Genomic DNA, 13,806 nt, shown 5'->3' with positions numbered 1-13,806 from the left:
AACTTCATATTACTTTTAGACACAAATAGAATGAGACCAAATCAGATAACTTACTTTTGAAACACCTCCTCTGTCTGGATATCTATTTCAAAAAAGACAAATTTGTGGCTCCTTTCGGGTTGAAAAGGCCTGTCAACTGAACTGACCATAAGTTTTGACTTTCCCGCAAATGAGTCGATAAGAGATGAAAGACAAAACGTTTTTGCATCTTCAAAGACCTAACGGAATGACGTCATCACCCGTGTTGCTCAGTCTCCTGAGGAACGCATTTGCTGTTCGTGACATGTCATGCTAAGGAAGCTAACAGAATATTCAACAACAAGCAGATACGAGGGAAAATGTGCAAACTCCACACAGAAAATTCAGGGAAGCTAAACCAATGGTTCCTTTTTGCGGAATTGAACAATAACAACCACTCGATGTTATTGTTCACTCGAGAAAGTAACTGCATGTTCGCTTCCATTTTTTTTTAATTTAAAACATCGTTTAACTTGCATACATATACACCCTTTTCTGTTCTATATTGGGACATGTCTGTTGAAAGGAATTATTTCCGATATTCAGCAGAAAAAAAGGTCGACTTGAGCGACTCTCAAGCACAATTTTATGTAGCTACCAACCTGAGACATATTTTTAAATAGTGTACACAAGCTGGTTTTATTCTCCCTATAATGAAGTCTTTGTGTGGCTTCTAATTAACAGTCTGAGACTGAAGCCTCTTATGATCATGGGACTGTCATCCTGCTGCAATTCTCCGGAAGCTGCATGACCTTCAATAATAATTGTGGAGCTTTAGCACTCTTGGGTCTCTCTGTATACTTAATATTAAGGGGCAGACACACTAAAGAGTCGAGTCAACATATTGAAGAGAGTGGTTCATTTACATCCATGACTCCATTTACAACACAGCAAGATTCTTCAGAGATAAAAATGTTCATCAGTTGGGACAGCAAACCTGATTATCAGGTTCTTTTGGAATGTACAAAAAAAGCAGAAACATCACCTGCTTGGGGCCTTAAGGAGAGTCTGTAAACAAAGAGTAGTTCGTTGACCACAAAACGGCAAGAACGCATGGCGCTAAACTGCCAACAAGTTTGAAGCACTGAAGCTGTCAGCATCTTTATACACAAGCGCAATAATGGCCAACCAGCTTTTGAAAGTACGTATAAAATAAACGAAGTTAAACCAGAAATTTTACTTCTCACTTCCACTGGATCAGTTTTGAGTTCTCATGATTTGTGATAGTTTGAACTTAAGCAGCGCCCACTGCCGAGGTGGAAGGCTTGTTTTGATTTAAAACAAGAGGGATGTGTCTGTTCAAGAACGAGAGAAAGAAGGGAAGGGAGGGGGAGCAGAAGACACGGAGAGAGAATGGGGATGGCAGTGGTGATGAGATCATTTTCTGGGCCTTGATGAATCAGGCTGTCAGTAAAGCGTGTATGTGCATGTAGTCTATTAATCAGTCATTGAGGAACTACTGTACTTCCCACGTCGGTTGGGACTTGCAAACAACAAATATTTTGGAATAAAAACGCAATTTGTGTAAGAAAGCAAAAAAAAAAAAAACCCCGACAAATAGAGTACTTCCATCTTGAAACAATAAGTTTGCAGATATTACTTAATGTGCTCCACTTTAGAGAGCAGTGGGATTCAGACAGATAACACTGAATAAAGCAATTGAAGATTTTCAAATACCTGTTGGACTTGTGAAAACCACAAAACATCTTCAGAGGTTTACTGCTCTCAACTAGTCAGGTCTTTCTACAAACTGCGCCACCTTCTGGTATGATGATTAGAACCCGGAGATGACGGCAGCCAAAATATTTAAAAATTGTCAATAAAAGGCAGTTAGGCGATGCCCTCGTGTAGATGAGCGGTGTGCATAGTGGATGGATCGATGAATTAGAAGATGCAACAACAAATCCATAGGTACTATCAAATTTAGAAATGTACATTTTGCAGTTGTCACTTCTACTGTGACTTGATTGTAGTTGGCGATGGGATGACTCAAGTATATTCTACACTCCTCAGAAAATTTGATTTAAGGAAAACCCAACAGACTGCATATTATCCATAAAAGGTTTATTCCGCACAACAATTTGAAGGAAAAGGGTGCAGGCAAATTCACAACAAATATACCGTGTTGATACAATGACAAAACTTTCCTGCATAAAAAAAGACAGGCATGTGACAAGGTAGCATATAAACAAGCTAGAATAAAGTAAAAATGGAAATGTAAACTGCAGAGGATGTTTGACGGCAGTTAGATAACCTATCAACATATTGTCACCTGAAAATAATGGTCTATCGTTCACCCCCCCAGGCCCCAAAACAAACTAATGTAACTAAATCTTGACATATTTAGGAATTTTATTTCAGGGCTAGAAACGAATGATCTGTTTGAGGATGCATGCCAAATTTTTGCGTTCAAATATATACGAGAGTCATTATTTTAAGTGACAAAATGGAACCACAAAATTAAAAATTCTGATGTTAAAAGAAAAAAAAAATGCCATACAAGGAAGGTTTAAGAATGACTTCAATATGGTCTTTCTCTGCGCTCCTGGCGATGGTCCCTAAGAGAGAGGAACAAGAAGCACAGCATATCAAGTGATGCCACATAGCAGCTTCCGTGCTCTTAGACCAGTAGCACTATCAACTATTGACCATTTTGGCTCTTGCTGTACCTCATATCCATCTTGCCACCTGGTGGGCCCATTCCCCTTCCTCTGCCACCCATGGGCGGTCCACCACGGCCGGAACCACGGAAACCACCTCTGTCCATGCCGCCACGGCCCCTGAATCCACCACGATCGCCTCCCCTGAAGCCACCGCGATCGCCTCCCCAGCCTCCTCGGAAACCTCCAGGACCACCCGAGGGACCGCCGCGGTCCATGCCTCTGCCTCCTCGCATTCCCATTCCCATGCCACCTCTGCCTCTTTCACCCCCAGGAGAAAATGGGGGCCCACCGCCCATGCCTTCTGGTTTGGGTGCTTTGCATTGGTTGCACTCCATTCTCCAGGCAAAATTTTGGTTGCCACAACCACTGAAACCAAAAGACATATTGAAGCAATTGCTGTTCACATTATACTAGTGAGGTAAAATGATAATCAAATACATACGGATTAGGACACTCCCAGTCTCCGGCCCTTTGTTGCATGTTGCCTCCTGTGGGCCCGCCTCGGCCCATGCCACGTGGGCCACCTCGGGGCATGAACCCACCGCGCTCGCCTCCGCGGCCCATCATACCTAACGGGATATTTTGGATAATTACAAAAGATACCATAAGGTTCAAATTGCTAAAAAGAGAGAGGGCCTGTAGACTTACCCCCACGGCCCATCATGCCATCGCGCATGGGAATCTGCGTTTTACGGCGTGCCATTGACACCTTGAGTCTGCGGCCCTGAAACTCCTTACCTGCGAGTTTGACAACAAAAATAAGCATTTCCACTTCACACACACACACGACATGTTAAACTACCGGTTCTTCTACCATCAAAGTGCTCCACAGCAGCTTTAGCGCAGACAGGCTCCTCATAGGAGAGGGTGGCATCCCCTTTGGGCTTTCCTGAATCCTTATCAGTGTAGATGTTTATGGCAAGCTGGCCGAGCCTGCGATTGAACTGTAGAGAAATGAGAAGTTAGCCTTGTATCGTTTGATATCCACGTTCTTTCATAATTATTCTTACTCTAATTGGTCCGACGTGTTTAAAGAACTCAGCCATCTCGTCAATGTTGGCCTTCTCTGTCAAGCCAGTGATGTAGATAGCACAGTTCTCCGATTCGTCTTGCTCTTCAGGTCGTCCTAAAGATAAACAAAACGTTTAACTAAGGTCAAATGTTCAGTGTCCAATGCTAAAATTCAACTCACCCATCTCACGTTCTTCGCCACCCATGTGTCCTATGATCCAATAAGTGGTGGCCAAGAGAAAGGGAGGGGGGAAGAGAAACAGTCAGCATGTGCTACTCAAATCCAATGTACAACACCATGAGTACTACAAAACGGTTATAGTTCAGACTTCAATATAACAGTGGGGCCATGTTAACCATCAAACCGTACACGATTGGAAGGATAAAATACCTCCGACCCCATAAAGAATAATTTTGTGTTCTTTGAAAAGCCTCTTTGACCAATAAGTAATTGTCTCCTCCACCCCTAAAAGTTGTTTGGTTTAAAAAAAAAAAAAAAAAAAAAAGATTTTTATCACATCAACGCAGTCACGAGCAGCATTTTTCCCCGATTAACCTTTGGAAAACTGATCAAACCATAAGCGGTGGCTGAATTTCACCAAAAACCTCTGTGAAAATGGTCTCAGGCATTGGACAAATTTCCCCAATTAGGGCATGTTCATAAAATGGACGTTTCATCCCAAGGTAGCAAAACGAATACTCAAAACATAGTTGGAAGTTATCGAGGCTTGTAAAGGACTAACCAGTGTAATTCTCGTTAACTTACCACCAGGCTTACTGAAGCCACCTCTGTCTCCAGCGCTGCTATGGGGGAATAAATGAAGATATGAAGGCCATTTCCCTTTTACAGCCACATCCATGGCTCGAGCAAAGTGGCTTGATTGAGGGAGTCAAAAACATTCTATATAGGCTAACAGCAAGTCAACCCCCCCTATGTTGTTATACAGAGTAACTGAGGGGATTGTGTGTTAATACTAGTAACTTGGTGATAACAGTTGTGTATAGAAGCTTAAAAAGCATGTGACATTAGCTAAACATTGACAAAATTATTTCAGATGCATTGACAGGAATGTACTGTTGCTTTTAACATTAGGCTCAAGTTATGTTACAGATGTACACACACAAAAAAGAAAACAGGAGAATGCACCTGATAGTTCACCCTCACCAAGGGATACAATAAAAGTACAGTAAATATTACACAGCAAAAAAGGTAAACAGTAAACATTTTACAGAAATAACTTGATTTTTAAAACACTCGTGAAAACACTTGTTCATGTATTAAAAATAGGGGTGCACCGATTTCCTTAAAATGTAATTCTGGCAGGCCATTCCGAAGTATTAATGGGAAAATGGCACCATATTGTTTGATAAATAGCTGGTGCTCGCATTGTTTTTTTTTGTCTAACAGTCCCTCTGATTAATCTCAATGTCATCTTGTGACGGGTGCAACACCAACGCATTGACTGGGCCATCCATCCCTTGCACCAGTCACTATTGGGTGATAGGCCAGATCGCTTGTCTCTGGGTGTAAATCAGTCTTGTCTTAGCTGTGAACATAGCATCAGGATGCTGATATTTATTCATTTAGACTGAAAAGGACGTAACCTGATCCGTGCCATGGCTTCCAGCTTTGCATGCGGTAGATAATGATTCATTTTGCGCTGTACACCGGCCTCATCTGACAGATTCATCAAGATGGGCGTTCATCACTGGCTATTGATGGACCTTCCGAAATGCCCAACTCTGGAAAATGGTGACTGACTCAGAATATTTAAATTTGACCATGACAGCTTTCAATGCCTTTTGCAGACAAATATGGCTGCGCGCATTAGCTGCCATGGAGTCTCGACAAATAGGTTTCAAGGGTTTGCAACCAGGGTAACTCAAAAACATGATTAGATGTAGTTTGTCTTGATAAACCATAAATATTTCTCCTTCAGACCACCACAGGTACACTTAAATTGTGCATGTGTGTGTGTGTGTGTGTGCGGTGGGGAACAATCACTTAAAACCAATTTTGTTCACCCATGCTATTGCTTTCTGCTGTTTTTTCGAGAGAGCTGCTTCTTGCAGTTTAAACAACACATTGGTATTATTTCACAGGTACAGTTCAATGATTTACAATAAAACAAGATTGTAACATTGAAGGTATATTTTGTTGGTTATGAAAAGGGAAGAGTGGAATATCTTTGGCTTTTTAAAGATCCGTATTGTGATCGGCCAGGAAACTGATCAGTGCACCCCTAATTAAAAATAAAATACACAATAAAAACACCCATCACATGCTCAGAAAGACCACCATCCTCAGTTGTCGGAAAATAAGGCAGACCCCCAATCAGTTTAAGATCCCTCCTGCGGGGCTTAAGTTGGTGCCTCTGCACAGAGTACAGATACTTTCTAGAAAAGATGCTTTTAAATGGCTCTGTTACCTGTACGGTATAAATGTGACAAAGCATGTTAAAAGGTTCTCAAGGTGATCAAACAGTTGAATTCCAAAAACACAAAATACAGTTTTAAACATTTCAAAAAATAACATTGTGACCAGCCCACCTCCCCCTAATTCCCCTGTGCAACTCTAATATTTAAGTGGGTATCCTATTTATATCATTTCTGCCGACCTGTAGCACACCAAATTCACTCAAATCTTCCTACAAGAAATAAGCAGTCCTGTGTTATTCAGAACACCATTTAGTGAACAAAGGGCTGGATGATATGACTAAAAATATCACAGATATCCAAGAACCAAAGAAAAAAGTGAATTTAGGTCATTGTATTATAACACAATACTTCATCTTCAGCAACTCAAACTGGTCAATATAAAGTTTAAATGCCTTAAACATAATGTTCTTAATAGGGCTGGGCGATATGGCTGAAAAATGTCTGACAATATAAGTATTTCATAACAGTCGATATTGATATTTATTTGAAAACACTTAAGAAAAAAGAAGTTTTTGTACATATTGTAATGTAGTTAAATGTGCGGTTTCTCCACCAGTGTATCGCAAACACTTATATGTTAGATGTTACATTACTGCTATTCAATGATCATGCATCTGCAGTGAATTGCTACTCTCGTAGTGCAAGCATTACCTTTGAGCATCCGTGTCAGGCCTATGTTAACTCTATAGTGGATTGCTATGGAACAATCAGATTTTACTTGCCTGATTTTGACTTGAGTGTAGTTCAAGGGCCGGCTGGGCATGGCTAACTAGTGTTAGTTCTAGTGCGCGTAAAAGTTGGGGAGATCCTTCACTTCGAAACCATGTCTCCATCCGGAAGGGTTTAAATCTGTCTAGCATTCACAACAGCATTTTCTATTCATATCTATCATGATACATGTTGATATTGAATTATCGCACAGCCCTACATGAATGGTATTTTTTTGTAATTGAGTAATATTGGAGTCCTCGATCATGAAAGCAATTGAATCGAAGCGATTCACGTTTGCCCTACGAATAGTTATGTACATGTGGCACGAGTACCCTGTTCACCCCATTCAAAATCCCCACAAAAACAGAACTTTTCGTTGTAACTCATTGACCTCTTTATCAGCAACCTGGAGCTAAACATTTTTTTTAAAAATGTTTGATGTTTTTTAAATTGAAGTTTCCAAACATCAAGATCCCATCCCAAACGCAAACAAACACACGTTAAATAAATTCAACTCAAGAAGTGCCCGTTGTGGTTGGATAAGTGCATTACGGCTTGGATCAAACCCGCCAACACAGTCACATTATGCATACCAACAGGTATGCATACCTGAAATATATCAAATGTGCCCATGTGTGTAGAGAGCAAATACCAAGTGCCATACCAATCCCAATTTTTAACTAAGCTTTGTCCGAAATTAAAATCACAAATGACCACACAAAAGGTCTTGTTTGGTAATCGCATCACTCATACAAAGAGAGCATTTGTGTTTTATCCTGACAAAGATGTTTTCCTGCTATAGTTTAAAAAAGCCCCCAAAGCAGGTAGGTGACGTAATACCAGAATGTGCCTTTAAATTAAGAAAAATGTGTATTTGTTGTTTTATGTCCTTACCGCTACTTATATACAGTAGTCGTTTATTTTCGCAAGGAAGAAAATTTACAAGGAAATCCAAACAAATATGAACGGTTAGCCACAGATAGTTAAAAAAAAAAGAGTCAAGTAGAAAACAAGGGTTGTTCCCCCCCTCTCATTTTTGGCACAATAAATGTTTTTTTTAAATTCCAAGAGCACCTTTACCCTTGCTCATATGCCTTTCCATTGTTGGCATTACTTAAGACTTTTACAGCAAAAATAAACACCGAATGCTGTTCCCCCCAAAAATAACACCAACTTAAGCTTGTTTACGCAAAGGGCAAACAATTTAGGTGGGAATGTTGTAACAATCACAACCTTACGTATATTTTAGTACATCAGACCGAATTTAATGGAATTCATGTAACCATTTGAAAGACCCATACAATTCAACCTGGTATGTCAAACGTGAAACTTCTCTAAAAATGACACTTTTGCATTTACCTTTTAGTAGATTAACAATATGAATGTCCCATACCACTATATGCGCACCAGCGAAATACTGAATTGTGAATCTTTGTGGTGCAGTGAAATCCAGTGAATTGATAGCCGTTTGAACAATACACTGATAGAATCCGTCAATCCTTTGTGTCTAGCGGTTGTAATTAGAATTTGATTTGCAATGTCCCATCGCTACTCAAATCGTTTAAAGTGAAACCTTAAAGATAAACCTGCCCCTTCCTACATTATGCACAGGCCCCAATAAATCTGCTGACAGAAATTATAAAATGTTCACTTACCAAGACAATTTAGTGACGGGGCTGAGGGAAACAATGACACAAAAACGCTAGTTTTGCTGGCCAGTAAACTTTATAAAATCAATCTTGGTGGTACCCGATAAAGCACTCTTGATCATCACCACCATCAGTATTTTTTATTATTATATTTACTATTTGCCTCAGCCCTGCCCTAAGTAGCCATAACACTTGCAGAGTCAAAATACAAAGTCTGTCATGTGCTCAAGAAAGACACTTACCCCATGCCACGACCCATGCCGCCACGGCCACGATGCATCATTCCTCCTCTGTCAAAACCGTCACGACCCCTGCCCTCTGAGTACCGTGACGGGTCTGAGTAACCAGAGCCCCCTCCCTGGCCATCTTGTCTGTAATTATCTATAAACGACAAGTCCATCAGAATGCTATTCTCCCCCCCCCTACATGAACGTAAATGTTACAGTAGTATAACAACGGAACCAAGCTTACTGTAATGGTTGGACTGATAGCTGGGTGGTCCACCTTGCTGGCCATACTGGCTAGCTGGAGGTTGCCCATAAGAACCTCCAGCCTGGGGTGGATAAGAAGGAGGGGCCTGCTGTTGGGCCTGTTGCTGGTACCCACCCTGCGGTTGGCTGTAGCTGGTCTGCTGAGCCTGGTAGCCAGACTGCTGCTGGCCATATCCTGCCTGTTGGGAGTAGCTGCTTTGGTTGTAACTCGCAGGCTGACTGTTGGCACTGTAACTAATGGGAGACACAAAACAATGCAGCAAAAAGCATGGCTACATTTGTGGTATCAAGAGAGACAGTTCTTGACAAATGGCAACACACCTCTGCGGTGCAGCAGGAGCTGGCTGCTGACCATATGCAGGATATGCAGATTGAGCAGTATAACCAGGCTGAGACCCATAAGACTGGGATGCAGCTGGAGCAGCAGCAGCGGCGGCGGCGGCAGCAGCAGGAGCACCATCATAAGCCTGTGCTCCATAAGCCTGGGATGACTGGGTGTAACCATGAGCTGTCGACTGAGCAGCAGGATAGCCAGCTGTGGAATACACAAGACAAAATTTTTTTCAACTTGAAAATTCCACATGCAAAAAAAAAAAAAACCTAAAAAACTTGAGGTTTGTTGACCCACTAATTCTATCCTGATCCCAATTCCAGTTGATCTCCTTTGATCACATACCTTGTGCTGCCTGGCCATAAGAGGAGCTGTATTGCTGCGGTGGCTGCTGTTGAGTGTAACTTCCAGCAGCGGGAGTTGCTTGAGTGTATGTGTTGTCAGCAGCGGCGGCAGCAGGCTGGGCATACGATCCGTAACTTTGCTGGCCATATGTCTGCTGCTGAATTCAAAGCAAAATTAAATCACTGCGATATCAAACAGCACTTGCACTTTGTATTGGCCAATCAAATGACTCAAGATTGGGTGTACCGTAATTAAGAATTCGCTGCCAATATTTTCCACTAATTGTACTACTATTCCTTTAACATACTGCACTATTAAGGTGGTATCTTATCTCACTGAGCAGCAACGGCTTGTGAATAGCGAATATTTTAATCGCTGGGGTCTGTTAAAGGTTGCAAAGCCATTCAGACATTGGCAAATGGTTTTTATTGCTGTCAACAAATTTTGAACATGTTCAAAATGTAGTTGCAATGAGAAAAACTGGTTGCGATGCAATTGCACCTTTGAACAAACTGACGAAAAACCATTTGGGCTTCGCGCAAACACTAACCTATCTCGATTTTTTTTTTTACGTTGCCCCGCCAACAACAATCCACAGAGGTCCCGTCCCGCTGGTCGGCTCGCTCGTCTGTAATGTTGACAAGTGTGGTTTCGTTTGGCTCGGCGCGTTTGCTTATGTCGACTCTGCCGATTGCAATGCCTGCCAGACCCGATAATCTACAAAGGTCCCACTAGTCACGCGCCATTTCGGCCACAATTTTGAAAATGCAGTGAAAAGTTGCTAGTCAATATGTACTATAAGTCAATGACGAACATGTCCACACGAATACAGTATCCAGCAACAAAGCTAAACTTCAGTTAAAAAGGAAAAGACATGTCTCGGTTGTCATCATCTCCGAGGAGGTGTCATGGCCATGGGGTGGGCTATGCAAATGAATGAAAACGTTTACCCTAAGTTTCAAAATGTATAAAAAGCTTTTTGACTTGAGGAGACCGACTGGTTCTACATAGGTGTATTTCAATGGCTCTTTCAAAATAAGCCTAATTTTGCACTATTGGACCAATAAGAGTGATGAGATTTTTTTCAGGTATCGTGTTGGTAATTAAGTCGATCTATAATTATTGTGCATCACTAGCTGGTCCACATTTATTGTGTATAAGAACATTACATGCCCATATTTATGATGAAAAATTCTCAGTGGAGAAAATGGAGCTTGTAAAAACGTACATGCAACCCACACCTCGCTACTCCATTCAATTGAATGCATCAGCAAGTCACTATCCTATTTTGATTGCAATGCGTCTTTGTTGACGGCCACAATTTCTTTGTAGATCAATTTTAAAAAGTCATACATTGTAACATATTGCATGGGGACCCTCCAAATTGGATCCAGGCATAGCTCATGTCCCTGGGAGTTAAACATTACTGTATAATGCATGCATAACTAAAGTCATGCGTGGCGGGTGACTGGTTATTTTTTTTTCAAAGCAACACAGCACAAACCATATTCTTAACCACTTATCCATACTCCAGTTGGACATGCAAATTCATACACAACAACGAACACTTCCGATGCAGCATAAAATTGTTATTTATTATTAAAGCACGGGTGCAGTACAACATAATGGTAAGTACACTTTCCACATCATTTTTGATCAAAGGTGTTTTCTTTTAAAATGCCAAGTTTTCACCTAAAACGTAGTGCTATTGTTATCGAGATATCAGGCGAAAATACCGAGGTATTTACATTATAGCTACATCGCACAACCCAAGGTCCAACTATCTATCACTAAACCATCTTTGCTCATTTGAGATCGCAGGCATACAATCATCATTTACCTGGGCAGATTGTCCATAAGCTTGTGAGGCCGGGGCAGCATAGGAAGCATACCTGCAAAGTAAAGTTTAAGATTAGGGATGTACCGGACTCAAAAAGAACGCAGGACGTTGTAGCATACGCGTGAGGCACATGTTGCTCGCTTAACAATGAACGAGTCGCAGCTTCAACGTCACTCAGGCGCATATTTGGTCACTTACCCCGGTTGAGAACTGGACTGGTTGTAGGAGCTGTAATCTGTTGAAAGTCAAATAAAACAAAAGGACCGTTGTTACTATTTGAAGCGCTACGAGCCACGATGCTAATATTTTAATGCTAACGTTCAACCAGCCCGCGGTTTGAGCGCCGCTCATGAATGGCGGGGCCTGAACGATCATTCGGCGAACAATACGTGTAACTCGACAGGTTATACATTCCTGACCTTAAATGGGGATGAAAAGACAGAACAGCTAATCGAATTCAAAAGGAGAAGGGGGTGAGACGACGACGCCGACGTACATCGAAGATTACGTTAGGCCTTGTGTCAGGCGCCAATTCACAGCAATGACTATTCGCTTCAATAGAGCTAATAAAAACTAAATCGGTAGACTCAGTAAATTAAATATATTAAACACTATAATATTAAAATATGATTAAATATTTCAGACTCAATAAAAAGAGAGATGTTTCCAAAATCTACACTTACCGGGAGCCGACGCCATTTTGCGTGTCTTGTAAAAGACGACTGGATAAAGTTGATTGTTGGAGAGACGCCTTTGAGTGCGCAATAACCATGAAATATCGCGAGACAACAGACTCATCCTTTCAAATAACGCGATAGGTTTTTTTTGACTCACGAATATAACTACTACAGTGTCTTTCGAAACTCCTTTTGTATGTGACGATAAAAGTGCTCGTGAGCTTTATTTTATGTATTTGTATGAAAATATGAATTCGGAGTTTGGAACAGCGTTGAATTTTCTGGCTTCTTGTTCCCAAAAGGTAGAATACCCAAAACACACTTCTGCAATACATTACTGAACCTTACATTAATTTCACTTTTAAAATCTTTATTTTATTATAGAGAGAATGCGGACAACCCCCCTTCCCCCTCTCCCTACCGAGTGGTTTCCTTTCTGAACTCTGACTGTAAATTTCCCCAGTGCGGGACAAGTAAAGGATATCGTATCTTGTCTTATTAGATATAGGACTGAGACAAAACAACGGAACAATCATTATTTAATTTAAAAAATATATATAACCTTTATTTATTCAGGTAAGTCAATTGGGAGTGAATTCTCTTTTGGAAAGCAGACCTAGCTACAGGCAGCAGAGTAAAATAAGGCAACATTTTTTAAAAGGAACTACTGTATAAATAAATATATACTAAAGACATACAAGTATAACAAACTCTACAATGTGATGTACAAAATCCATACATAAAACAAATCATAAAAAATTTACAGGACACATGAATCTCTGATCATAATTCACCACATAACCTTTCCCCCCAATCTAAAATCAGGGGTCTCAAACGTTTTTTTGCATCCCGCAGGCTGATATTTTGCAGCTCACTTCCTGATACCAAAGTTTAATGTTAATGCAGCCCCCACACTTTTGCAGTGTCATTTCCCATAATTTATGGGATGCCATAGCTTTGGCTCATGGCAAAACATAATTCTAAAGGTACATCAACGGGAAGGAAAATACATCCTGTCTTTGTCAAAACCTGCTATGAAGAAAAATGTTGGCAACAAGAAAAGCTGATTTCAAGAAAAAGCAGAGTCACTTTTTTTTTTTTTTTGCTGTGCATATGGCTAGACCGACATATCTTGAATGGGCATACAAAGTTCTGGTGCTCAAGAAATCAGATGTCATTACTCAAATAGACATGCTGAGGAGTATGCAAAGTATGAAGGAGATGAGAGCACCGATCTTGTTCACATTCTGAAGATCTGTTCATGTTCCAAAGAATGAATAATGAATAAAGAACGAGAAGATTGGATTAGTTGTGCTTTTTCTGAATACTTGAAACTTTTTTGTGGAATACTTGTTTAGCCCAGACACATCCTGACAATATCTCCAGCGCCTCCACATAAATTGAGTTTGAGACCCATGCCTTAAATGTTATTAGAGAGCTGACACCGTCTCCTTTGAAAGGTATTGGGTCACCGACTCGCCGAATCATAGATGTCGTGATCACATCTTAAAAGCAGCTTACATGACATCACTCACTAAAATGTGAGGTTTTAATAAACAAACTGAGGTCATCCGATAGATTGTCCATTGGTGAAAAACACACATGGAGAAAGATTGGTTCGAATGTTTTCG

The 13,806-nt window shown here is 40.8% G+C and overlaps 1 protein-coding gene across 5 annotated transcripts; it reads right to left on the bottom strand.

Moving 5' to 3' along the window:
• Positions 1-2,067: 2,067 nt before the first annotated feature.
• Positions 2,068-12,291, bottom strand: ewsr1b (EWS RNA-binding protein 1b). 5 transcript variants are annotated; one of them, XM_052067748.1, is made up of 15 exons: positions 12,182-12,291; positions 11,697-11,733; positions 11,499-11,550; positions 9,659-9,815; positions 9,304-9,517; positions 8,963-9,210; positions 8,734-8,872; positions 4,459-4,496; positions 3,874-3,903; positions 3,692-3,807; positions 3,496-3,625; positions 3,330-3,419; positions 3,124-3,250; positions 2,688-3,047; positions 2,068-2,576 (listed from the first exon to the last, which is right to left on the bottom strand). In XM_052067748.1, the coding sequence occupies exons 1-15, from the start codon at positions 12,195-12,197 to the stop codon at positions 2,540-2,542; spliced, it is 1,791 nt and encodes a 596-aa protein (XP_051923708.1). In that variant the 5' UTR covers positions 12,198-12,291; the 3' UTR covers positions 2,068-2,539. The 5 variants fall into 5 exon arrangements, with proteins under 5 accessions (XP_051923708.1, XP_051923709.1, XP_051923703.1 ...); XM_052067749.1 differs by having other exon boundaries at positions 9,659-9,812; XM_052067743.1 differs by having other exon boundaries at positions 8,963-9,216; positions 12,182-12,290.
• Between the last annotated feature and the right edge of the window lie 1,515 nt (positions 12,292-13,806).

This window comes from Hippocampus zosterae, chromosome 6 (assembly GCF_025434085.1).
Source record: "Hippocampus zosterae strain Florida chromosome 6, ASM2543408v3, whole genome shotgun sequence".
In the NCBI taxonomy this organism is placed as follows: Eukaryota; Metazoa; Chordata; class Actinopteri; order Syngnathiformes; family Syngnathidae; genus Hippocampus; species Hippocampus zosterae.
The sequence above is the reverse complement of the archived record's forward strand: the minus strand, read 5'-3'. Positions and strand labels throughout refer to the sequence as shown.

Bases quoted from the DNA above. Each gene is read 5' to 3' on its own strand.
- ewsr1b (XM_052067743.1), bottom strand. The intron at 4,497-8,733 runs GTAAGTGTCTTT...ATTCCCCCATAG, and splicing joins GGCATGGGTCGTGGCATGGG to CAGCGCTGGAGACAGAGGTG. The intron at 3,420-3,495 runs GTAGAAGAACCG...TCAAACTCGCAG, and splicing joins TGCTGTGGAGCACTTTGATG to GTAAGGAGTTTCAGGGCCGC.